The sequence below is a fragment of the Podarcis liolepis genome, assembly GCF_965112155.1.
Source record: "Podarcis liolepis genome assembly, chromosome: 1".
In the NCBI taxonomy this organism is placed as follows: Eukaryota; Metazoa; Chordata; class Lepidosauria; order Squamata; family Lacertidae; genus Podarcis; species Podarcis liolepis.
Window position 1 is genome coordinate 130,874,895 of NC_139554.1, and position 27,621 is coordinate 130,902,515.

Below are 27,621 nucleotides of genomic sequence, written 5' to 3' on the forward strand. Positions count from 1 at the left end.
CCCCCCCATGGATCAATATAGCTTACCTTTCCTTCCTATAAACCAATACAAAGTGACTCACACCGCAGAAGAGAGAAACTAAAACCCCAACATAATTGACAGACATTTCAGAGAAAAGTCGCAAGAGAAAACAGATGTGCCCAAATTATAAAACTCTTATGTGAGAATTTTAAGCACAGCATGAAATTTTGCATTCATATAGCTAGGTCGGAAAACTTCATGATAATGCAGAAGGAGAACTGACATTTTCTATGAGCAGGTGTTGTTGCTCAACACTTGAACATGTTGAATATTACTTCCACACCCTAGAAAAAGGGACTGTAATAAGTAAGTTGGGGGAAATCTTAAGACACAGATTCCCTGTGAATCTGAATATTCAAAACCACCAAAAAATGCATCGGTAAAGAAGAGAAAGATGTAATATTTTAAATACATGCAAAAGAAAATTAAGTGAAAGTGTTCCGCTGTTTATTATAGAGCATCACATATCCCTTCCATTCAGAAAAAACGGTAATGTATTTTAACCGCCACATAAATATTCAGTATCTGTTTGTAACAAATATGTAAATGCTTTATTTAACCTGTAAGAAGGATGTTGGTGCAAAAGCTACTGTCCCTTGTTAGCACAAGATGCTTTCTTCTCCTCCCACCCCCTGAACAAAACCATTCCTAATAACTCACAATTGTTGACTGCTCCTCGGCTTCCCTTTGAAAAATTGTTCTGTATCAAGCGCTCTCCCTTTCACACATTTCAACCCAATTAGAGACAAGACAGATTAGTGTGAAAAAGGCAGTTAATTTTAGAAAATGTATGCATAAAATCAAACGTGTTTAATTATTTCAATATTTCCAGCATATGACAGATTTTTAAAAGGCAATGAAATAATGTTTCGCAAAGTAGAATGAGAACAGTAGATTGACCAATAAAGGTCTTTAGACTGGATTTTAAATGCATAATGTTTTAATTTGCCTTTCATTCAAGTTCTGTATTAGATTTTACTAATAATACACCACCGGAGCTGCAAATTCTGAACCACGCAATTTTCCCACATAGACTCAATGAATATTTTTGGCCATTTGTTCTGCGATATACAGGCTGTTATCTTCTCCAAATTCATTGTAAATTAGTAGGAGACTTTTAATCATTTAAAATATTTAAGTGTTTTGCTATGCTGGCAACATACATCATCTTGCTAGCATGCAGTTGTCATGTGAGAGACAAGAGCTCTCAGACCTGAGGAGCAGAAAGAAAAATAGTTCACACAGAGAAGGACAACGATGTGCAATTACAAACGTCAATCAACACTGTGCTTTCCTAGACTTCTTAATCCCATGAACACCTCCAAATGGATTGAATTGATCTCTGGGCAGAAGAAACACAATTTATGAAGATAAAAACATTGCAGAGATTGGTTGCTTGTAAGTGTTTGTGGATTCATTTTTATTTTTAAAAAGCAACAACAACCTGAAGAATCATGCCTAATAAAACTCTAAAAGATTACAGTTACAATTCAGTAGGACTTACTTATGAGTAGACACGGTGAGGGTTGCATTGCACAAGATACTTTGAACACTCTATAAATCACTTCACAAACATTAGTTGAACATTACTTGAGCATTAGTACAACAGCTTGCGAAGGAAATTGGGTGTAATTATCCCCATACCAATGATGAGGATGAACAAGAATGGTTTGCCTAAGGCCACTCAATAAGTTCACAGCTAGAGGCGAAATTTGAAACATAAGCCTTGCAAGCTCACACTCTGAACCACCACGCTAAAGAAATCTCATCACAACCAAGAACTAATTCACTACATGCCAACTTTTTTAGGTCCATGGGCACACCTGGAGCTTTCACACCTGGAGGGCTGTGGCCTCCACCTCCTCTGGTAACATCTCTTCACACACACACCCCAGAAACAGAAAGAAAGTGTCTCCACACACGTTTCACTTTTCCAAGTGAAGTGGGCAAAAGTTGGGCCCATTAGAATTCATCTCAACCTTGAAAAGCACACACAGCTGAAAGAGGAAGTCGAAAACAGCACCATCCTCCAATTCCTTGCTTCGGTTCTATGTACATTTCGAGAAAAAGGTAAGCCATTTTCACTACCACATAATCAAGGAAGAAGTGAGTGTATGTAGGAAGGAGATTCGGAAAGTTTGTGGGCACCAGGGGATGTTGGCAACTCAGTAATAGTAATAATAATAATAATAATAATAATAATAATAATAATAATAATAATAATAATTTATTTATTTATACCCCACCCATCTGGCTGGGTTTCCCCAGCCACTCTGGGCAGCTTCCAACAAAACACTAAAATACAATAACCTATTAAACATTAAAAGCTTCCCTAAACAGGGCTGCCTTCAGATGTCTTCCAAAAGTTTGGTAGTTATTTTTCTCTTTGACATCTGATGGGAGGGCCTTCCACAGGGCAGACGCCACTACCGAGAAGGCCCTCTGCCTGGTTCCCTGTAGCTTTGCTTCTCACAATGAGGGAACCACCAGAAGGCCCTCAGCGCTGGATCTCAGTGTCCGGGCAGAACAATGGGGGTGGAGACGCTCCTTCAGGTATACTGGGCCGAGGCCATTTAGGGCTTTAAAGGTCAACACCAACACTTTGAATTGTGCTTGGAAACGTACTGGGAGCCAGTGTAGGTCTTTCAAGACTTGTGTTATATGGTCTCGGCGGCCGCTCCCAGTCACCAGTCTAGCTGCCGCATTCTGGATTAGCTGTAGTTTCCGGGTCACCAGTAACGCAAAAGTAACAATACTGCCCAGATTTATAGGGATGTTGTAAAGGTTGCGGAGACAGAGCAATTGATCAGTGTTTTGCATTCATACAGGACCACTGTTATAAATGAGAGAGGCAGCACACTAGCTTCCTATTAAACAAAATGTTGTGAGAAGAAATGGCGTATTCTTTGCCGGGGTGGGCGGGCGGGCGGGCGGTGAGCAACGAAGACTGGAGAAAGATGAAAAGAGAAAGGAATTAAAAAGGTAGCAAAGGAGATGCGAGAGATAACACAGGTTTGACTAGCAGCTGGTGAAACAGAGAAAGTGTATCTATGGTGGCCCAGGGTAGGCTCTGCTACTGATGTGGATGGGCCACAGATTTGGGGACCTTCAAAAACAGCAAACTGCTCTAATTATACACAGGGGAAAGCTGGCCCAGGCAGCAGAGCCAGGAAGAGCTACTGAGGCAGAATGGAAAGCTCCCAGACACCAGGAACTAAAAGGGGCATGGTTGCCCTCGTCTTTCAAACCACTTCTTTAACATCCTCCTAAAAGTAAACAGCGTACAAGAATAGTTGGTTCCTCCAAAGGATGGAAAAGACATAGAACGAATAAGACTTTCATTATACCAGAAGACTTTGTTGTTTTGCTCATCACCACCAAAGCACTCCCTGTTCCTATTACCTCAAACAGCTGTTAGCCAGCTCTTCTCCACAATCCCAACAGTTAATTAGCAACAAGAAACAGTAAACATGTACAGCCTGCCACATTTAATTATACTGTAATTTTCTTAAGTTAGAAACAGTGCATTATTCAAATGTATGTCCCTTTTTTTAAAGAAGAAGGGGAGCAATTTTTTAACCTTACAACTAAAAATGTCTGTGAATTCTATCTTTGACAATTCTAAGATGGTTAAATTGCTTCAGGTGCCTACCATAACTTTAAAGAAGGTAAGCTATGTAAGGAACTAATAGGCATTTTAAAATTCCCTGTATTTTACTTCACAATGTGATAAATAAAGCTTGGTGATGCTTTCTTTTCTCTTCTCCCAGTCTTGAGAAATTATAGGATGAAATAGTACTTTAAGATATTTCAGTAATTGTTTTTTGTCAGTGTACTAAAACAATTACTTTGCAGAATTGGTGGAGAATTTTGTTGAGAGTAGAGGAAGTAACTATCTTGCCCACCAGCAAAATCCAGTTTCCCACCCCTGAAAACACACACACACACACACACACACACACACACACACACAGGTTCGTTTTCCATTCACTCAAATACCTTATTATGCAGACATTTTGGAACTACTGGGCTACCAATAGATTGCAAGCTCTTTAACATTGTTCTTTCTCCCCTTTAATAAGCTATCATATTCACTGTTTGTTTTTTTAATGGGAGATGGCAGATTGTGCCGTGTATACAATGAAAAGGTTGAATACTGCAAAGCACAAAACAGCAACTTGAAAAGAATAAGCTGGTAATTACACCAAATTTCCTTTGCAAGCCTGTTGTAAAGATGTTAAATGAATACAGTACTTTTTTTCTTTAAAAAAATGTTTAGGGGTACTCTCATTTTGACGCAAGAAAATCACTATTTTATAGTTCAAATCGGGAAAAATAATTATAGTAAATGGACAAAAGTACAAAGATTCACAAAATGTTTAGGGGTATGCGTACCCCTGCGTACCCCCAGAAAAAAAGCACTGAATGAATGCTTGTGAAATGCTTTATAGGGTTTTAAAATGGTGTCATTCAAAACTGTCCCAACTTTTTTTTCTACCTGTGACCTTCTAAGCACTAAGCAAGGTGCCCTGGGTTTAATGAAACAGCTGTTTTATATACAGGATTTTAAAAACCTCTGTCTTTAAAAGCAGCACGGAATGAAGAACGGTATCCAACTAAGTCATACTCAGAATAGATCCATTGTGACCAATTGACTTAAGCCTACTTATTACCATGGGTCAATACTCCAAGTATGATTTAGGTAGATGATTAATATACTTTAAGTATCTGATGTGCTTGTGTTTAGTCAGGGCCAGAAAGCAACACCATAAAGTAGTGTTTCACAAATATTACGCAAAGATTTGGTGACAACGGCTCTTAATAAAAGAATGGAATGGACAACGGATCAGGATTTGCTTTGAATTTAGACATTTCCATGGTTCATTCCCTGCTAACATAGCTCAAAAGTAACAGGATTGGAAAGTGAAAAATTCCTTCCAGTAGCACCTTAAAGACCAACTAAGTTAGTTCTTGGTATGAGCTTTCGTGTGCATGCACACTTCTTCAGATACACTGGAAGGAATTTTTTATTTTGACTATGGCAGACCAACACGGCTACCTATCTGTAACAGGATTGGAAAGGTATTTCTGCCTAAGACTCTGGAGAGGCCCTGGCAGTCTCAATTCAGTACAAAGCAGATCAATATGCTTATTTTATGTGCAGAAGCAAATTACTGGCATTTGCCATGTTAGTACCAGGGAAAATAATACAAAAAAAGGAAGAAGAGATGTGTTTAATTTCATTAGAATCAACTACCTTTTTTTGCAGTGGCAGACTAAACATTAATTGCAGCAAAAAGGCAGAATTCAGCAGGCAGTCAACGATGTCTACATTTCAGATGATCTCTCATATGAAAGCAACAAACAAGAAAAGCTTGCTAGACCACTCACCTCTCAACTGGCACCCAGAAATCTCTCTCCCAGAATCCTCACATTGCCCCCTTTCCTTCAATATTTATAAAAACGAAGATTGCCCTGCTTCAACAGGCCATCAGTACTTCAATATTGGTGCCTTCATTGTTGGTGGATTCTTCTGAATGGAGGAGGCAGGTAAGAACAGGTGTCTCACTCCATCTTGTTTCTGCATAAGCCCCGCTGAATCCCATCCCATTTTGTTTCCATGAGGGTTCCCCCCTCCCCGGAGAAATTCTGAAAAATCCTTCAAAATTCCACACAAAAAAGAACCCCACCCACAATTTATCCTCATACTATCCCCACTGAGCGTGATGACACGTCATCAGTTACTATCATTGTGAGGGGGTGTGGTGTTTGCCCACCTATGTGTGTGACATCATGGGTTCATAGGGAAAGGGTTAACTAATTATAAAATGACTAACTAATGGGAACCCAGGGGGCAGAGTTAACTGTGTGTAAGGTTTAAGCACAGAGGTTTTTTAGGGAGTTAGAGTTAAGAGTTGTTGAGAAAACAGTCTGGAGTTAGAAGAGACAGAGAAGATAAGTCTAGCCTGTTGTGAGAGAGTGAGAGAATTTGTTAAGAGGAGTCAGTCAAACCGTTGAGATAATCAGTCAGAAGGTATTAGGAAGTTATAGGCCGGTAAAGAAACAAAAGTTAAGATATTGACAGGAATATTATCTGAGAAACCATTAACTTGTTAAAGTTTGTAAAATAAAGTTGGGGTTTTTTGGTTCACTTTTAACAACTGACTGGACTCAGTATTTTACCAGAGAGTAACTGGTTGGTGGCAGCGGGGAAGCGAGCACAGTGGTGGCACAGGGATCAAGAGACCGTTAAACGTCCTGGGACCCTGTGTGATCGCCACAGCGGGAATTAGAACAGAGCGCAGGGCATAGCAACAGCCCTAGCCACAAACTACTTATCCAGGTGGCTGGTATTATCTGTTTTAAAAGAAAGAGAGGCAAAACTTGTGCCACTCTGCCATGCAATCCAGCATCAGTGTAGATTCTGAAGTGGACCAAAACCGACCCTCACATTGGTGCAGGCAGTGTGAATCATGTGAGCCCACTCCAGAAACTGAGTTTCTTGGATCCAAATCTTCCATGGTATGAAATGGACCAAAGTCACAATATGGTAATCTGAGCATGAAGCTAAGTCAGGATCTTAAGGCAAGTGTATGTCTAGGTAAAGGTAAAGGTAAAGGTAAAGACCCTTAAGTCCAGTCATGACCGACTCAGGGGTTGTGGCGCTCATCACGCTTTATTGGCCGAGGGAGCCGGCGTACAGCTTCCAGGTCATGTGGCCAGCATGACTAAGCTGCTTCTGGCAAACCAGAGCAGCGCACGGAAACGCCGTTTACCTTCCCGCCGGAGCGGTACCTATTTATCTACTTGCACTTTTACGTGCTTTCGAACTGCTAGGTTGGCAGGAGCAGGGATCGAACAACGGGAGCTCACCCCGTCGCGGGGATTCAAACCGCCGACCTTCTGATCAGCAAGTCCTAGGCTCTGTGGTTTAACCCACAGCGCCACCCGTGTCCCATAAGTGTGTGTCTACTGCATAGATAGATTATGAGTATAGCCAAGGGGGGCAGGGAGTGGCAACTGCCCCCCCCCCCCATGAATAAAAATACAGTGGACTCTCTAGTTACATACTGCTCTTTTGGGTTACGAACGCGGCAAACCCGAAAGTGTATACTTCCGGGTTTCACTGCGCACGCATGCACAGAAGCACTCAATCGCACCGCACACATGCGCAGAAGCGGCGCCTCTGCCTACGGACTTTTCAGGTTGTGGACGGACCCCCGGAATGAATTTAATTTTTATCTGGAGGGTCCACTGTGCATAAAAATACATAGGTAACTGAGATTCTTCCCCCTGTAACAAAATCCTGGCTACGCCCATGTATGAGACCCAGAGAATTTCACTGAAAAATACACAGGTGTTATCAAAAGAAAGACATTGCTTTCAAAATGTGGATGAATTAAATGTTGCATGTGTGTGTGATTTCCTTTATTATAAATATCTCACACACATACAATGAAGCAAGGCTGGCTTTGTGAAAACAAATAGAAGCATAATAGAATCATAGAGTTGGAAGAGACCTACGGGCCATCTAGTCCAACACCCTGCAATACGGGAATCTCAGCTAAAGCATCCATGACAGGTGGCCAGCCAACCTCTGCATAAAAACCTCCAAGGAAGGAGAGCCCACCACCTCTTGTGGCTTTCTGTTCCACTGCCAAACAGCTCATACTATCAGAAAGTTTTCCCCGAATGTTTAATTGGAATCTTCTTTCTTGCAACTTGAAGCCATTGCCTCGAGTCCTACCCTCCAGAGCAGGAGAAAACAAGCAAGCTTGGCAGGGGGTTGGACTCGATGGCCCTTGTGGTCTCTTCCAACTCTATGATTCTACGATTCTAAGCTCCCTCTTCCATATGACAGCCCTTAAGATATCTGAAGGTGGCTATCATATCTCCACTCAGTCTCCTCTTTTCCAGGCTAAACATGCCCACCTCCTTCAAGCACTCCTTGTAAGGCTTAGTTTCTCGAACCTTGATCATCTTGGTAGCCCTCCTCTGCACACGTTCCAGCTTGTCAACATCCTTCTTAAATTGTGGTGCCCAGAATTGGACACAGTATTCCAAGTGTGTTCTGACTAAGGCAGAATAAAAAGGTAAAGGACCCCTGACAGTTAAGTCTAGTCGCGAACGACTCTGCGGTTGTGGCGCTCATCTCGCTTTACTGACTGAGGGAGCCGACGTTTGTCCACAGACAGTTTTTCCAGGACATTTGGCCAGCATGACTAAGCCGCTTCTGGCGAACCAGAGCAGCACATGGAAATGCCGTTTACCTTCCTGCCGGAGTGGTACCTATTTATCTACTTGCACTTTGACACGCTTTCGAACTGCTAGGTTGCAGGAGTTGGGACCGAGCAACGTCATGGGGATTCAAACCGCCGACCTTCCGATCGGCAAGCCCTAGGCTCAGTGGTTTAGACCACAGTGCCACCCGTGTCCCAAGGCAGAATAGAGTGGTTCTATTATTTCCCTTGATCTGGAAACTACATTTCTTTAAATGCAGCCTAGAATAGCGTTAGCTTTTCAAATCAACACACATCTAAAACTAGTGCTTGACTTTATTAGCAGCTACTTTTTTCAGAATTGTAAAAGGAGCAGGAAAGATAGTTTTAACCAAAGTCCTAATGCAAAGTAGAAAGGCATCGGGTTGCTTCTGTGCAGCAGAAATGTACCTCAACAAAAGCCTGCCAACATTTAATTATTTGGGCTATTCAACCTAATATCACTCTATGAAATAGCTATTCAGTATATTAAGCTATATGAGGTTATAACACAGTCAAGTAGAGCCTTAATTCAATCTGACAATTTCCAGTTAAAAATAGAGCATTATTCTCCATCTACCTTATCTTTGTCTTCCACAACATCTGCCAGGATGTCATCTGGGTCCAGGATTCCTCCATCTGTGTATTCCAGATGGTGAATATTCACCCAATACGAAGGATCCTGCAAATGAAACATAAGTGTATTTTCTCCTTAATTTACCACTTTAGCACGCTTCAGTCAGCAACAGAGTATCAAAATATTTAGTTAAAAACATTATCTTAAAATATGGACGTGCTCAAATAATCTCTCTTCAGAATATTGCGATTATTCTTAAAGATGATAATCAATAGCTGTAGATTAAAATGTAAAACAACCATTTTAAAATTCACATTGGGTTGGGATCTTGAGAGGCATGAGCAAGAAAAATTCGACCAGCAGTGGCACTATACTATGACGCTGAACAAAACCAGTGGAAGACATTTGTGTGATACTGCAAGATACTGCATACTGGGTGGTGTGCCTTGGGATTGAGACATTGGACGAAACTTTCACTGCACAATGCCTTGCCAAGCGGAAGCACCCCTCTGAATTTCAGCTCTCTTTTCTCGCACATGGATCTTTCTGCAACAATCGCAAATTAAGTCGGAATATCTATCTCTTTAAGCTTTGCAATTTGTATCAAATTGTTTTTGATGATGAAACAGTGACTGTTTTCAGAGGTGACAGCAAACCAGACTTTTGGGATGATGCGCTCCCACCATGCATGCGAGGAGGTTACCAGAATCTCCCACTCCTGTTATGCTCCAAATAACTGGCTATTTTATCCAAGGGTGATGAACTATTACCTAAATTGACCAATATCCCAAACCAGGATATTAGGTTGTAAACCTATCTAAATGCAACCACTGATTCCCAGCTGTTTTCAATAAGGAGCTTTACCTTCAAATTTTAAAAAGCAAGTGCATGCTCACTGTAATCCAGTGTCACAAGAAGTTGCATTTTTACCCGGAAGGTTACCTTACAAAAACCCTGCTAGTCCAGTTAGCAAAATTCATTAACTACCGTATTTTTCTCTCTATAACACGCAGATTTTTTCTCCTAAAAAGGAAGGGGAAATGTCTGTGCGTGTTATTGAGCGAATGTGTGGTCCCTGGAGCCGAAAAATCAGGCAAAAATCAAATCACGCTTCACGGAGAAGGGAAACCTGAAAAGAGGAAGTGGCTGCCTCAGGGCCTTACTGCCCACCCTCCTCTGTTTCGTTGCTGTGTTTGCTGAAACGGAAGAAAGAGCAGGGAAAGCCCCTCCCCTCCAGGCAAGCAGAGGGGAAAGCAGAGTGTCGTTCCTTCCTCTCTGTGCTCCGGTGCTGCTGGGGGAGAGGGAGAGAGAGAGGGGGAGGGAGAGAGAGAGGGGAGAGAGAGAGAGAGAGAGAGAGAGAGAGAGAGAGAGAGATGGCTGGCTTGGGTGGGGAGAAACTTTTGCCTTTCTTTCCTCCCTCCCATTAAATCCCTCTCCTGCATTCTTAGCCAGCTGCTTCTCTGCACACCCCTCTCATGTCCCTTCTTTGTTTTTCCTTCGCTCCCCACTTAAAATGTGGTTACAAAGCATAGATCCATATGGATCCTCAGGATCTTTGCATTGGGTCACCCCAAATTCACCATCAGATCACATAGCATGTCCATGGCTACAGCCTGCACCAGAAAAATCACGCACCCACTGTTGCCTGGGGCTGCAATGGTGCAAAAACGTGGTTACAAAGCATGGATCCACAGGAATTCTCAGGATTTTTGCATTGGGTCACCCCAAATTCACCATCAGATCACATGTCTGTGGCCACAGCATGAAGCACAAAAATGATACATCCACTGTTTCATTCAGAATGTTTTTCCCTTGTTTTCCTCCTCTAAAAACGATGTGCGTGTTATGGTCAGGTGCGTGTTATAGAGCGATAAATACGGTAGCTAAATATGGACGAAAGACAGTAACGTTCACAAATAGTTAAAACACCAAGTATTTCCAACTAACCATAGCAGCAACAAAAGTTTCCAGGTCCTCCATCCAAACTGACCACTCTAGCTGGCACAACTAAAGTGATATTACAACTGAGTGATATACAGTGGTACCTCGGGTTAAGAACTTAATTCGTCTGGAGGTCTGTTCTTAACCTGAAACTGTTCTTAACCTGAAGTACCACTTTAGCTAATGGGGCCTCCTGCTGCTGCCGTGCCGCCGGAGCACGATTTCTGTTCTCATCCTGAAACAAAGTGAGGTACTATTTCTGGGTTAGGGGATCTGTAACCTGAAGCGTCTGTAACCCGTGGTACCACTGTATACTAATTGCACAAGTTAACTATACTTCAGTTTCTGCCAGGCATTCCAGAACATGCATCAAGCAATGTCCAAGATTGGAAACTGAAAGGTGTTGGCATGATAAACAATATTTTCACAGTTCAGCATTCCAGTCCTCTTGGTCATTACAGTACTTTTTGGCAACTACTTCCTTTTTCATAGTTTCTTCTGATAACTGGATGCCACACATATCTGATAAGACTTACACATGCAAGCGTTCGCTAATAAACAAGGCAATTATTCCACACTGTTTGAAGAAGGCATTTACTCTCTCTCTCTTTTTACATAACTTGTTAGATAAAAATTAGTCTAGTTTACAACGGTCATGAACACAAAAGACGGCACTTTGTAACAATAATAAAAAGTAAGCGAAGTGTTCTTTTCTTCTGCAATAGTTCCAACATTTACTATACCCCAACTCAAATTGTTTCTGATTTTAACAATATTTATTCATTTCACATATTTATACTCACATTTCATAACATCGCAGACTTGCATGCAGTACAATTCAAAATACATGGAAGCAATCTTGTCCTTTTGCTGCAAAGTACATACATTTTAGGGATGCGGGTGGTGCTGTGGGTTAAACCACAGAGCCTAGGACTTGCCGATCAGAAGGTCGGCAGTTCGAATCCCCGCGACGGGGTGAGGTCCCGTTGCTCGGTCCCTGCTCCTGCCAACCTAGCAGTTCGAAAGCACATCAAAGTGCAAGTAGATAAACAGATACCGCTCCGGCGGGAAGGTAAACAGTGTTTCCATGTGCTGCTCTGGTTCGCCAGAAGCTGCTTAGTCATGCTGGCCACATGACCCGGAAGCTTCTATGCTGGCTCCCTCGGCCAGTAAAGCGAGATGAGCGCCCTGACTGGACCTAATGGTCAGGAGTCCCTTTACCCTTTAACTTTGCATACATTTTTACAAATCATACAAATCAAAGCAACACAGGCCTTGTTTCTTTTAAGTCATGACTTTAAGCCAATTTCATGGGGATTTGAGCAATTGAAGACAAAGAGAGTGTAGTCCTGGCTAGCAGTCAATAAGGCCATGAATAAAGCTCCCACTCAGTGTTTCAGAATCAGACCCAGAAAGGGCAAGAATACAGGCCCTTCTTTTCCAAGACCAAAGTCTTTGCAGAATCTTGTGGGCTGGATTCACCTTAAACCAGGAATAGGCAAACTCTGGCCCTCCAGATGTTTGGGACTACAATTCCCATCATCCCTGACCATTGGTCCTGTTAGCTAGGGATGATGGTAATTGTAGTCCCAAACATCTGGAGGGGCCAGAGTTTGCCCTATGCCTGACCTAAACAGCCACATCAGCAAATGCCCTGCACAAGGATTTCCAAGGGGGCTTCGCTCTTCTCCTTCACCCAATGTCCGTCCCCCCAAAAATGGCTAAGGGAGTTTCAGGAGAACTTCCAGAATAGTGTGCAGGCTGGGGCGGGGGGGGGGAGGGAGGCACAACTGTTCCATCCGCTGAACTGTAAATTTTGGGCATACAGAACATTTGTAATAGTGTAAAGTTGAATTCTATCCTGTGATTTTTATGGTCTCACTCACCTCCTCTTTAGCACTGAGATTCCGACATGCTGCAGCCCTTAGGATCCAGCTCTTGAGAAGAATTACACAGGTGATTTAACTTTAAACACTTTTAAATTAAATGTTGCCTGGCATGCGAAAGTTTAAAGCTAAGAATTGCCCGAGTCGCTGCAATACCAACAGCCCATGAAAAGATGACAAATGGGCGAAGGCTGCTATCAAAAGTCTTTTATTAGAAAGGTAAATGCTAATATGATAATGTTAAGAGTTATTAACTAAACTGCATCGCTTAAGCTTCCACATTATTTAGCATACATTTCAGTTAACCAGGTTTTTTTAAGCTTAAATGCCATTTTTAATTATTATTTTTAAAACGAGCCATAGAGGGTGGTTTGTTTTTTGTTTGGTTAATTTTATAATTTTCCCAAAACACAACTGCAAGACATGCGTCTGTCTTCTATATTTCCAAATCACTAATGCAATTCCAAAAGACTAGCATCATGCACATGATCCAGAAAAAAGATTAAGCATTTGAGCTTTTCTTTGCACACACTAGATTGGAGGAATCATTTTCACCCAAATTAGCATGCATAAAGATATTTTTTTTAATGGGATGTAAGAAATCGCTGGTGATGAAGACTTAGAAGAAAAACTATGTGCTCTTCAGGAATGCAGCTTGACGCCAGAAGACAAGACCACCCTTCTTGCAAACACATACCCCCCATACATTCCTTACTCAAGGACTCAGAACTACAAAAGAATTAATTTTCAAGTGTAATATCTGCACAGATACGCACAGCTCAGCAAAACTTTACTCAAAAAAGCACACTATGATCATCTGCCTTAAGGCAAGTAAGATCGACAGGAATCCAAATTCAGTATGGAACCTCACTAAATGGATTGGAGGAAGTGGTTGCAATGAAATTTGCTTTTTTCATGTGGAAATAGTAAAACTACTACAGACACTAACATTGGCAACTCCAGTGTTGCCAGAACTTCACATACAGTGTTCCAGTTCACACGTCATAGTAAACCACAGTTACCAGCTAACCATGAATGTCGAGATCACTACAACTTTATTCCTACCCTAAAGGGAATGGGAACAATAAACCACAACCCATGACTTTGCACCGTGTCCTAACCAGGGATTGTAGATTGCTTCACTGAAACAAGCGGCGATTGGTAAGCCAAGAACAAACATTGGCTTCACACTGTTGGAAGAGAAACTAATCATATTGCAGGGTTGGGCATAATTGTTCCTATTCACACCACGTGGTGAGCCAAGCAGGAACCACAGTGTGCTGTTGTAGCTTTCTTGGTTTACCACTGTGGTTTGTTGGGAGAGAAATAAATCACAAGGACCGGTTCACACGTAATGGGAAGACAGCCACAGGTTTGCTCCCTACACATAAGTAAGGAAGGAGCAAGGGAGGCATGCCACATGAACTTTTGAGCAACGCATGCCAGCATGCTGACCACTCACATTATACCTCAGTTTCTTTCTTTTTTATAATAATTTTTATTAAGTTTTCCACTTTAACAATCCAATCAGATCACATTAAATATTCCAAATTATACAAATACATATCATAAAGTCCAAATATTTTGCCAAATTATAAATTTTTGTTGGGGCTTCCCATGCTTCAAGTTCAGTGGGGTCCAATCATCTTATGTTTCTACTGCCTTGAGTTTCCAATAGTTCCTTCTTTAAATCCTCCTGTTGTTATCCTTCCTTCTTTCATGGCCTCTGAGTTGTTTCCACAGGCAAGTTGAAATGAGCAATAATACGCTTCTGTGTGAAATTTGTGTGACTCTCCTTTCTTTTCTTTTCTTTTCTTTTCTTTTCTTTTCTTTTCTTTTCTTTTCTTTTTCTTCTTTTTTTGCAGCTGGTAAGTCTATTATTTGCAGTATGTCCTCACACGCTGGTGTTTATGCTGAATCAATCCAAAAGTCCTTCTCTGGTGGCAGACGCCATCTTCTCTCAGTTCCGATGAAATAAAATCTAGGCATTTGCTCATTAATTTTCTCAGACAGGTTGCATCAAACATTAGTCTTTCCAGAGGAGGTTTGCCAAATCGGACGAAGTACAGATATAAAAACAAATTAAGAACTCGCCTCCCCCTATGACTATTTATCTCTGCAACTCAGTCTATCCCATAATGGTGGATCCCAATTGAATAGTTCGTCACAGGAGAGTCTTTTATCTTCTTCCAAGTATTTCAAAGAACAAAGGCTTTAATTAGTATTATTATTTCCACACAGTTTATATTTTCCAATCTCACTTGCTGTACACATTATACCTCAGTTTCATTCAAACCATGGTTTAATGTGACACATGGACCAGGTCTGAGAAACACATTTCATTGGTACCTCGGTTTTTGAACAGCTTAGTTCCTGAACAACTCGGAACTCAAACGCTGCAGACCCGGAAGTAGGTGTTTAGATTTTTGAACTTTTCCTCGGAAGCTGAATGTACTCCTGAGCTTCCGTTTTTACCCGTGCACTGCTAATTTGAGTCCCCTGAAAAGTAATTAAGGCTTCCTTCCTTCCATTTTTACTGTTGCACAGCTCATTTGAGTCGTTCCCCCATCCTAATTAAGGCTTTTTTCCTAACGTTTTTACCCTTGCCCAGCTTGTTTGAGTACCCCACCCCCAAATCGTAATTAAAGGCTTCCGTTTCTGATTGCAGTGTTCTGAGGTGATATTTGGTGCTTTTGTTTTTGCTATTTTTTTTTTCATTTTAGTTTGTGTGGCTTTTTCATTTTTGTGACAGTGGCTTGTTTTTTGTTTTATGATTGATTGATTGAGTGACTGTGGAAATTGATAAAAGCCCCCCCCCCCTCATACAATGACTATCATCAGTGCAGGTAATAAAAAAAATTAATTTTAATTTTGATCATCTACAATACTGTTTTATTTATTTGATAGTACAGAACACTGATTATTGCTTTCATTTTATGGATCAATGGCCTCGTTAGAAAGTAAAATTCATGTTAAATCATTGTTTTAGGGGTTCTTTTTAAAAGTCTGGAACAGATTAATCCGTTCTGCATTACTTTCTATGGGAAAGTGTGCCTTGGTTTTGGAACGCTTTGGTTTTGGAACGGAATTCCAGAATGGATTAAGTTTGTGAACCAAGGTACCACTGTAGTCCCCTGGAGACTCCTATAGTTCCACACAATTCTTGTGCAACCGCTTGAAAAGCACCGTTTGATAGCACCGCAGCGTAGAGTTAATAGGGTCATTTAGTAAAAGCATTTTATGGTCTACTCTTTTGAATAACTTCTAAACTCCTAATTATGGGAATGGCAATTATCGCCTGCAGCATGACATACGTTAGCATATGTGCTAAGCTACAGTTCTATCTATAGTTTCAATCAAGACATCATACTACATTTTTAAAAGAGGAGACATTTGAAAATACCTACTTAGTTTAATTCACCTTGGCACTTCAAATGAATATTGAACAGCAATATTTAATGTGCATGTGCTATTTGCCTAAAGGCTGAAACCCATGGTTAGAATCAAACTATTCCAAGGTTGTTTATGATCACTTTTTTTTAATGCAAAGAGCAATGCTTTCAGGATTATTATGTAAATATTTTCCTCATCACATATATATTTCTAAATGCTAGTCACCTGAATATATATATATATATATATATGAAGCAGGCATTACAGTAGCTTATTTAGACAAATTTAAGTCACCTCTTGCAGTGAAGGCTGTTCAGGAAAATCAAATCACCACCAATCATTTTACCTCACCTCTAAGCACTAACAACACAAAGCTCGTTTCTAGACTCACAACACAGCAAAGGAATAGGAGGGTAAGGGGATATATACAGTGGTACCTCTGGTTACGTACTTAATTCGTTCCAAAGGTCCGTACTTAACCTGAAACTGTTCTTAACCTGAAGCACCACTTTAGCTAATGGGGCCTCCTGCTGCTGCTGCGCCGCCAGAGCACGATTTCTGTTCTCATCCTGAAGCAAAGTTCTTAACCTGAAGCACTATTTCTGGGTTAGCGGAGTCTGTAACCTGAAGTGTATGTAACCTGAGGTACCACTGTACTAACACAGCATCCCATGCTGATTCCAAGTCGTGATGTTTGACAGAAGACGTAACATGAAGCAAGAAGCAGGCCAATGAATGAATACAAGCAAGGATAGGGGTAGCTGACGCACAACGGCCACTCAGGTTAGATCAGCTGCGTTTGGCTTCTCCTCTCCCTGAACATCCTTTGCTGCAACTGGTCATTGTAAGAATTACAGTGCAACTTTAAGAATGCTCCATTCCATCCTCCATTCTCATCCTTCCCCTTTTCCATCACATGTTTTAGATTGCAAACCTGTGACCAGGGACTGTTGTTTCGATGTACAGTGGTACCTTGGGTTACATACGCTTAAGGTTACAGACTCTGCTAACCCAGAAATAGTACCTCGGGTTAAGAACTTTGCCTCAGGATGAGAACAGAAATCATGCTCCGGCGGCGCAGCAGCAGCAGGAGGCCCCATTAGCTAAAGTGGTGCTTCAGGTTAAGAACAGTTTCAGGTTAAGAACAGACCTCCGGAATGAATTAAGTACTTAACCTGAGGTACCACTGTATATTGTGTAGGGGACTTTTTCTATCTTTATGCAGTGGCATCGCAACAGGGGGCAGGGGTGGTGTGCCCCGGGTGCCATGTCGGGGGGGGGTGACAAGAAGGCACCCTGCAGGGGCTCACGGCGGCACGAGCAGCCATCACGCCCTGGAGGATCCTCTGTTTGTGGCTGCAGCCACGAGCAGAGGATACTGGCGCCAGCAGCAAACCACTATGTACAGCACATGTGCGGCGTCACTACCTATTTATCTACTTGCACTTTGACGTGCTTTCGAACTGCTAGGTTGGCAGGAGCAGGGACCGAGCAACGGGAGCTCACCCCATCGCGGGGATTCAAACCGCCAACCTTCTGATCGGCAAGCCCTAGGCTCTGTGGTTTAGACCACAGCACCACCCGCGTTCCTCAAAAAACATGAGTTAATTCATGGCCTCACTTTTCCTTGACAGCTAAGTTGTAATCCCTTAGAAACGAGAATTTTCCTTTTCCATGCATTATATAATGACCAATCTCTGAGCTCATGGAATAAAGGTAAAGGGACCCCTGACCATTAGGTCCAGTCGTGACTGATTCTGGGGTTGCGGCGCTCATCTCGCTTTATTGGCCGAGGGAGCCGGCATTTGTCCGCAGACAGCTTCCTGGTCATGTGGCCAGCATGACTAAGCCGCTTCTGGCAAACCAGATTAGCGCATGGAAATGCCGTTTACCTTCCCGCTGGACGTGCTTTCGAACTGCTAGGTTGGCAGCAGCAGGGACCGAGCAACGGGAGCTCACCCCGTCACAGGGATTCGAACTGCCGACCTTCTGATCGGCAAGTCCTAGGCTCTGTGGTTTAACCCACAGCACCACCCGCGTCCCCTAGCTCATGGAATAGAGCAAATTAAAATAATACCTATTGTGTATTTGTTGCTGTGTTGGCCCTAAAATGCCAGAAACAAAAACAGGCAACTTGGTATCTTTTATTGGCTCAACAAATGCTCAAAAATGGGAACGTGTATACATATCAAACAATTACCAACAATATATAAGAGTAGATATCATTTTTATGGCTGGATCAGAGCATAGTCTGCTCCCACACAAGTCTGCTCAGAAGTTCCAAAGAAACTACAACTTATAACAGAGACTTTTATAGCCAGGATCACTACAACACATGATCTACACACCCCTTTTAAAAGATAAATAAAACCTCAATCCAAAACCAGGAAATATGCCAAAATCATGAAAAATAAACTCACTCTAGATAATGTGCATGTGATGCTTGGTTTTCAGCCAAGAGAAAGAGTCTTCAGTTCCCCACAAAATTATTAAATGGCTTCATTATTACAAAGGGGATGACATAATCAGAAAACAAATGGAATTCCTCACAGCCTCCAAGTAAAATGATATGAAACCAGTCTTGTTTTCAGCCGAAGTGCAATAATGCATTTCTAAATAGGTGTCCAGTAACAACTTGATTGTGCCAAACATCTGTTTGGATACAGATGTCATGAAATCACTTTTACACTACTTAATTAATGTAGATACATTAATTAATGTCTTTTACAGCAAGTTTTCAAAAATCCTCAATATGCAAACCAGGTAAACTGTTGGGTTTGCTATGTTGCGATTTTAAATGAATTCTGGGAGCCAGGGCGGCTGCTTCCAGGAAAGAATAATTCTAAAAAGTGTGGCATTTGCAATATTTTTAAAAATAAGTAAATAAAAGTCTACATAAAATTGTCTTCCGTGGGTTAAGTCCATGGGAAGCTAAGTTATGGTGTCTGTATGGATCCAGTAGCAATCCCTTCCTTCTTAATATCCCAGGATTTGATGGTCATTTTATGGGAAAAATTTTCAAACCCAGAGGGAGTGTAGAATTAAAATGCTTTGAAACAGGATTATTATTATTATTATTCAGTATAATTCAGTATTTCTGCAGTTTCCCCCCAATAACAACCCGGGGTGCTTGCATTCAGTAATGCTTATTACACTGCTAGACTCACAGGAAGATGTTTTGCTTCATGAACTAGCTTTTGTCAGTTCTGCTTTTAATTATAGCTGTTTCTCTAAGCACAGGTGTTACAACCAGCTATGTGACCCTGCATTAATGATAGGAAGGTTTATTTCAGCTCTCACCAGTGTCACAGGCTTTGACGTTGGAAGAAGACAACAAAGAGAGGCTTGCTGGTGGCTTTCAAAAGGTGTCGCCAAGTGAATTGGCAACCAAATGGCTAGTTTTCGCAACAGCCAGCTGAAACTTAGGAGGTGCTAGAATGGAAGGAATGTGGTGGTCTTTGCTTACTCCACATATTGAGTTCACTGGTTCTTTTGCAAAAGCTAATACCATGGGTAGGCAAACTAAGGCCTGGGGGCCAGATCCGGCCCAATCGCCTTCTCAATCCGGCCCACAGACGGTCTGGGAATCAGCGTGTTTTTACATGAGCAGAATGTGTCCTTTTATTTTAAATGCATCTCTGGGTTATTTGAGGGGCACAGCAATTCGTTCTCCCCCCCCCAAAAAAAATATATAGTCTGGCTCCCACAAGGTATGAGGGACAGTGGACTGGCCCCCTGCTGAAAACGTTTGCTGACCCCTATCTAATACCGTTGTCACAGTTATGTACACAGTATGCCCTCAATTTAAGTTCCAAAAGCATACACAGTCGAAACCCATTGGGTTCAATGGTGTGTGGGATTGCCAAAATAATTTTTCCTAGAATCCTGCTCTCTTCCAACTCTGGGTGGTGAGGGGATGGATGGTCACACATGTAAAGTAGAATGCACACGAGTTAAAAGGTGTGCAAGTTGTGGTCTTACTGTGTTCAGTCCAGAAAAACCAAACCTTGTGTTTCTTTTGTGTGTTTCGGAAGACAGAAATTCCAGCGCAGCATAAATTTTTTCGCCATACAAATCTGTCACCAGACAAGGCACCACAGCAAAACATGTCCTCTCCCAGTCACCTCAAATGGTGGGGACATTCTCAAAAGCACACTAGAAATTGGCTAAAATGTACACAGGAACCAACAGTATTTTAAGTACAGTACCTGATTTCCAAGTTATGTGGAGCTTTATAGGTGAGTACCAGCACTTTGAAGGGACGTGGGTGGCACTGTGTGTTAAACCACAGAGCCTAGAACTTGCCGATCAGAAGGTTGGCAGTTTGAATCCCCACGACGGGGTGAGCTCCCGTTGCTCGGTCCCTGCTCCTGCCAACCTAGCAGTTTGAAAGCACGTCAAAGTGCAAGTAGATAAATAGGTACCAATCCGGTGGGAAGATAAACAGTGTTTCTGTGCGCTGCTCTGGTTCACCAGAAGTGGCTTAGTCATACTGGCCATATGACCCGGAAGCTGTATGCCAGTTCCCTCAGCCAATAAAGCGAGATGAGCACCGCAACCCCAGAGTCGTCCACGACTGGACCGAATGGTCAGGGGTCCCTTTACCGTTACCTTTACCAGCACTTTGAACTGAGTTTGGAAAAGGGGAAGGAACCAGTAGAGTTATTCCAACATCAGTAAACGCATTTCCAGTGACTGATAAGGACTTTAGCAGCTACATTGCACAGAATGATAAGGAGGGAGAAGAGTTATCAGGGTTGGAATCGTCAGCTGACCATTTATGACTGGTCATGTTCCTGGAATATGGAACTTATGGAATGTGGAATCTTATGTGATGTCCCATCTTTTGTTGCATCGCCATGGTGCCACATTTAGAAAGAATGTGCACCTCTGCATGCACATAGACTCATTTTTGCCTCTAGTTATGTGTTACGAAGTTTTTAAAAAATTATTTAATGGGGCTATTCTTGGGATTCCAGGATAAAAGACAAGAAGTGCTGTGCCTCAGTGGTTGCTCATACAGTGGTACCTTGGTTCTCAAACTTTATCCGTTCCGGAAGTCCGTTCCAAAACCAAAGCGTTCCAAAACCAAGGTGCGCTTTCCCATAGAAAGCAATGCCAAATGGATTAATCCATTCCAGACTTTTAAAAACAACCCCTAAAACAGCAATTTAACATGAATTTTACTATCTAACAAGAACATCGATCCATAAAACGAAAGCCATAAACAATGTACTGCAGTTGCACAGTCAGTCAATCAATCAGTAGCTGAACTAAGTCCCACACAGTCACACACACAAAAAGAGCAACAAAAACAAAAATGCAAAATAAATAGCAAAAACAGACTGACTATCATCAGCGTAACACTCAAAACGGAAGTGTGGCACTCAAATCGGAAGCGCAACACTCAAAACGGAGCATATTCGGCTTCCAAAAAAAGTTTGCAAACTGGAACTCTTCCTTCCAGGTTTGCAGTGTTAGGGTTCCAAGTTGTTTGAGTACCAAGGCGTTTGAGAACCAAGGTACCACTGTATTTGCACAACATGATCTGATACATGTAGCTGATTACAATATTTGGATACATTAATTTCATGGTTTGCAAACACTTGTCTAAACTGCGTTATTTCAGCAACATCTCTCTTTACAATCCTTTACAATCAAGGGAGATGTGGTCTCATTACCCTGAATAGCCATTGATGCCTTATCCTCCCTGAAATGGCTCATGGACCCCTTTGAAGACTCTTTGATCTCAGTTGGCTTCAAGACATCTAAGTTCCAACTTGAAGTCGGTGGGATTTTGCTGTTGTACAATTATGCATTTGAATGTATTGCAATGTTGAAGCCAATTGCAGCGGAATGGGAAAATACCATTTTTTGAAAGTGTGAATAAATGTCACAATGGCTAAATGTGTGTTCATACTTCCCTGCTCTCTCTATGTGCCTAGGTACTCTATTCTCAACTTAAAAATGGAAAGCGTAATACTGGTGGTCAACAAAAGAGGTTTAAAGACTGTCCCAAGGCCAATTTTTAAAAATGTAGTATAAACACTAACAATTGGGAAACACTTGCCTGCAAGCGCTCCAATTGGAGAACAGCCTTTACCAAAGCTGCCATGGGCTTTGAAGACACTCGAACACAGGACAAAAGGGAGAAACGTGCTAAAACACACTTGGCAAACCCTCACCATGATCAACTCCCGCCCAGAAACCAGTGTCCCCACTATGGAAGGATGTGTGGATCCACGTGTTTATGGAAGACAATCTTACTCTGCTATAAGTGATCACCAAAGAAGAGGAAGATGTGCCCAGGTACTTTCAAGAATGACAGCTGCTTCTGAAGCCAACATCACCTGCCTATTTGAAATTTATTATTCATAAAAGTTTATATACTGCTTGATAGCCAATAAAAATCTCTAGGCGGTTTACAATAAATAATTAAAATTATCAATAAGAACACTTATAAGCAAGTGATTAAAAACATGCAAAAGATAACTAACACTAACAAAGAGATTAAAACATGTCAACAACATCTATGTTTCTGGACAGACCTGCTTGAACAAAATAAAAATAAAAATTAAGCAAGCACCAATGAGAGTACAGTGAAGAAGAGGAGGAGGAGAAGGAGGAGTTTGGACTTGATATCCTGCTTTTCACTCCCCTTAAGGAGTCTCAAAGCGGCTAACAACCTCCTTTTCCCTTCCTTCCCCACAACAAACACTCTGTGAGGTGAGTGGGGCTGAGAGACTTCAGAGAAGTGTGACTGGCCCAAGGTCACCCAGCAGCTGGATGTGGAGGAGTGGGGAAGCGAACCCGGTTCACCAGATTATGAGAACAACAGGCAGGAAGTTCTGAAGTATAGAGGCTGGCGCACTAAAATATCAATTTCTTTCAAGTGTACAACAAGCATTTTGTAGTCAAGCAGGCATATATGGGACAAGCCAATAGTGCAAGTGAAGTATTCTCAAACTGCTAAGGACTTTATATACCAGTACCAAGTAAGCAATCCATGTCATTGTTTGGTCAGCTTCTGAGCAAGACTTGCCCCACTTCTCCTCTATTCTTCCTCTGCCTTGCTTCATAACCCTATAGCTTTATTCACCGGATAATCTCCCAGAGCCTTCAGGAGCACATCAAGTTCCATCCATCCCCATGGGAGGTTCAGCCAAACAGGTGTTCACCCTTAGAGAAGGAAGAGTGATTGCCACTACTAGATCAAACTCAGAGCCAGATTTAGGTTGGATGAGGCCCTAAGCTACTGAAGGTAATGGGGCCCTTTATATGTCCAGCTGTCCTTGGCAGTGGCGTAGCGTGGGGGGTGCAGGGGGGGCCGGCCGCACCGGGCGCAACATCTGGGGATTAGGGTTAGGGGGCGCAAATCCATGGGTTAGGGGGCGCAAATTACTTGCCTTGCCCTGGGTGCTGACAACCCACGCTACGCCACTGGTCCTTGGTAAACAACAAATTGTCGCTGTTTTTTGTGTTGAATATATGCTATATGGTAATTTATGGACCTAATAGGTATCTAAAGCCATTTGCACATTTGTTGAACTGAAATACAACTAAGAAGAACACAAAACACTGTTGCTGTATGTAGGTTTTATTTTATTTGTTTTTATCTTATAAAAAGCATAAGGTAAAGGTAAAGGGACCCCTGACCATTAGGTCCAGTCGTGGCCGACTCTGGGGTTGCGGCGCTCATCTCGCTTTATTGGCTGAGGGAGCTGGCGTACAGCTTCCGTGTCATGTGGCCAGCATGACTAAGCCACTTCTGGCGAACCAGAGCAGCGCATGGAAATGCCGTTTACCTTCCCGCTGGAGTGGTACCTATTTATCTACTTGTACTTTGATGTGCTTTCAAACTGCTAGGTTGTCAGGAGCAGGGACTGAGCAACGGGAGCTCACCCCGTCGCGGGGATTCGAACCGCCAACCTTCTGATTGGCAAGTCCTAGGCTCTGTGGTTTAACCCACAGCACCACCCACGTCCCAGATATCACTGCATACATAGTAAAAAAAATATCCAACACTTGTCTTATTTCACTCGACAACTAATAATGAAATGGAGCTAGAGGTAAGCAAAAACTGAGTCCGCTAGCAATCTAAATTATAAGATAATCAGCATTGCTTAAAACTTCTCAAGGCTGTTTTGTTAAAGGGGTATCATTAAGTATATGGCTTTTAGCAATAAATCCACCTTAGTTCTTTCTCAGTATTTGAAATAATCAGAGCCCATTAATATGTTTTCAGGATGCCAGTTGTCAAACACAAGAAATCCAGGCTCAAGGAAAAGATATACAAAGCTGTCATTACTGAGTTAAAGACAACCAACCACCCCCTGATTTAATTTGTTCATGAACCTTAACAACTTTGCAGAACGTATTTCGTGACACTATCAAGGTGGCACCCATTGTTCCAGATTTATTTGACGAATGAAGCAGTCAGTCAATCTAAAACCAGCATACAAAAGGTTCTGCACAGCTCACAAAAGAACGGGGGAGGACACACACAATCACTGCAGTGTTCACGTTTGAACAATGGCTAAATAAAAAGGAGTATCAAGGATGCAGCCATCTAGAAATGAGAGCATTCTTCACATTATCTACTCAAACCATTAAAAGATGAAAGGTCAGAGGTTGGGCTAATACAGTGGTGCCTCGCAAGACGAAAAGAATCCGTTCCGCGAGTCTCTTCGTCTTGCGGTTTTTTCGTCTTGCGAAGCAAGCCCATTAGCGCCTTAGCGGATTAGCGCTATTAGCGGCTTATTAGCGTATCAGCTGTTGAGCGGCTTAGCGGCTTAGCGGCTTAGCGGATCAGCTGTTAAGCGGCTCAGCGGATCAGCTGATAAGCGGCTTAGCGGATCAGCTGTTAAGCGGCTTAGCGGCTTAGGATCAGCTGATCAGCTGATCAGCAGCTTAGCGGCTTGGGAAAAAGGGGGGGGAGGAAAAAAACCCCGCAGGAACTCGCAAGACATTTTCGTCTTGCGAAGCAAGCCCATAGGAAATTCGTTTTGTGAAGCACCTCCAAAACGGAAAACCCTTTCGTCTAGCGGGTTTTCCGTCTTGCGAGGCATTCGTCTTGCGGGGCACCACTGTACTCTACTTAGTAATATGCTAATTTTGAAGCCATAGCCATTTTTTAAAAAATATCTGTCAGGATCATAATAAAGCAGACAATTCATCAACAGATTTACCTTCTCCAAATTATAAGGTATAATTTTAACACAGAGACACACAATATGTATCTAAATTAAGGTCCAGCACTTTATTTACCAATGCAAGCCACAGGAGTTAAAATACAGGCACATTTTTATTATACATATATTATATGTTTATATTACACACACACGTGCGCGCACACACACACACACAGATGGCTTTAGCATTTTACAAAACTGGGAGTAATAATAGTAATTCTGCCAGCTATTTTGTAACATATTCCCGCTGGCACACAGGAATAATGCAATCAATGCATGGCATTTTTTAAATGGTTCTTCCAGTAATTATTGTTGTCACTCAACATGAATATTCCTTAGCCACTCTTCCTATCCCTGGGGAAACTTTAGATCAAAGCTGATTTCTGGTTGATGCACTTTGTACAGAAAGAAATAAGACCGAGTTTAAACCCACAGAGAAGAGCGCATTTACCTTATGAGCCATTGGGCCAGCACAGCAGAGCGCACAGGATAATGGATCTCATCATTAGCAATGCCACAATTCAGGGCACTGCAACCAACTAGCATAGGATCTACTATGCCAGTGATGTCCTATCTACAAGGTGTAGAAGCCTCCTAGGCCAATTTTACACTGAAAAAACAAGGGGAAAAGGTTCTCTCAACAAGTAAGAGAGAGTAAGTTTTCACTCTCAAGCAAATAAGCAGGATAGCTCTGCCAGGGACAAAACACTTTTGCAGATGACTAGAGCAACGAAGGATCTCAGCAGAAGTCAAAACGCTGACATCCATGTCAGCAAGAATTAGGGGAAACCAAAGTAGTTATTAAGAGGGGGGATGGGGGGGTGTATGCCACCAAAGTAAACCAAGGAAATCACTGTGGTTTACCAAATAACATATGCGGAATTCTGGGTTTGAAATCCATGAGATCATTTTGCGGTATAATTCTATTTTTTTTTGGGGGGGGGGAATATAGCCGTACGTCTTTCTCATTCAATATTATGGGACAAAGTCTTTCATTTATGGGACTATAGTCTCTATAGACTTTTCTCAGCTCTGACTCGTATGCCAACTACGACTTTTCCTTGACAGTGATATATATCACCGTCTCAGCAATCCATGCACTGGTAAACGCCCCCCCCCCCCATGACTGCAATGTGTTGAATATGCCTTTAAAGACCATCCATAACTACAATTTGTGAAGAATGCAGCAGCAAGATTTCTACTTGAACACATTACACCAGTGCTTTATTCCCTCCATTGGCTAGCTCCATGTCTAGGTTCACTGCAAAACGATGGCTTCAACATTAGGTCCTGCACCACTTAGGACTTGGGGTACTTGAAGGATTGACCCTCTCCCTACACAAAAACACATCTCTGGGCTCCAAAATAATAATAATTTATTATTTATACCCCACCCATCTGGCTGGGCTTCCCCAGCCACTTTGGGTGGCCTCCAACAAAATATTAAAATACAGTAATCCATCAAACATTAAAAGCTTCCCTTCAGATGTCTTCTAAAAGTCTGGTAGTTGTTGTTCTCTTTGACATCTGGTAGGAGGGCATTCCACAGGGCGGGTGCCACTGCCGAGAAGGCCCTCTGCCTGGTTCCCCATAACTTGGCTTCTTGCAGTGAGGGAACCGCCAGAAGGCCCTCGGTGCTGGACCTCAGTGTCCGGGCTGAACGATGGGGGTGGAGACGCTCCTTCAGGTATACTGAAAATCATCAGCTGAGCTTTGGATGGCCCCTCAATCTGAGACAGAAAGATGATGCCCTCAAATCATAGGATGCCTTCCCCTGGGAAGTCTGCCTGGAACTGACATTATTCTCTTTTCAGCATCTGGCAAATACCTTTTTTATTTTATTTAACACCATTCTCCAAGCTGGTTTAGAACTGCATTAACATCTTAAACCCTGCATTTCGTGACTACCGTGTTGCTTCAGCTCTGAAAGGATGTTTTACGATTCTGTCATTTTAGGATTACAACAGAATTTATTTTACTTTTCACATTATCACCGGTAGTTGTGCTTTGATAGTTGTTGTTGTTGTGCCGATTAATGGCTAGTATTTTGTTGGATTTTACTATTTTAAAACTGTTATAATTGTTCATTGCCCGGAGAAGTTTGCTATGGGGCAATTCACACATACAATAAAAAGTAAATAATAAAATTCATACTGTGAAAAGGGTTCTCTCCTTAACCTGGCAAGCAATCACCAGCAACTCCCACAAAAGCATGAGGAGCTGTTGCAAGAAGTGATACTTGAGCTTATTAATATGCTTGTCATGGTGAACGAACTTTAATGCTGTACAGCTTAATTAAGATTTTCTATTCAAGAAAACATATTGATGCAAGGGCAAATTAGAGGGTTGTTAAT

At 42.1% G+C, this 27,621-nt stretch overlaps 1 protein-coding gene across 2 annotated transcripts in view; it reads right to left on the bottom strand.

Moving 5' to 3' along the window:
• PARD3B (par-3 family cell polarity regulator beta) overlaps positions 1-27,621 on the bottom strand; it is a 579,832-nt gene that overhangs the window by 538,053 nt on the left and 14,158 nt on the right. For both annotated transcript variants that reach the window (XM_083472433.1, XM_083472434.1), the window contains exon 2: positions 8,860-8,961. In XM_083472433.1, the coding sequence (XP_083328559.1) occupies positions 8,860-8,961 (102 nt within the window). The remainder of the gene's footprint in view (positions 1-8,859; positions 8,962-27,621) is intronic.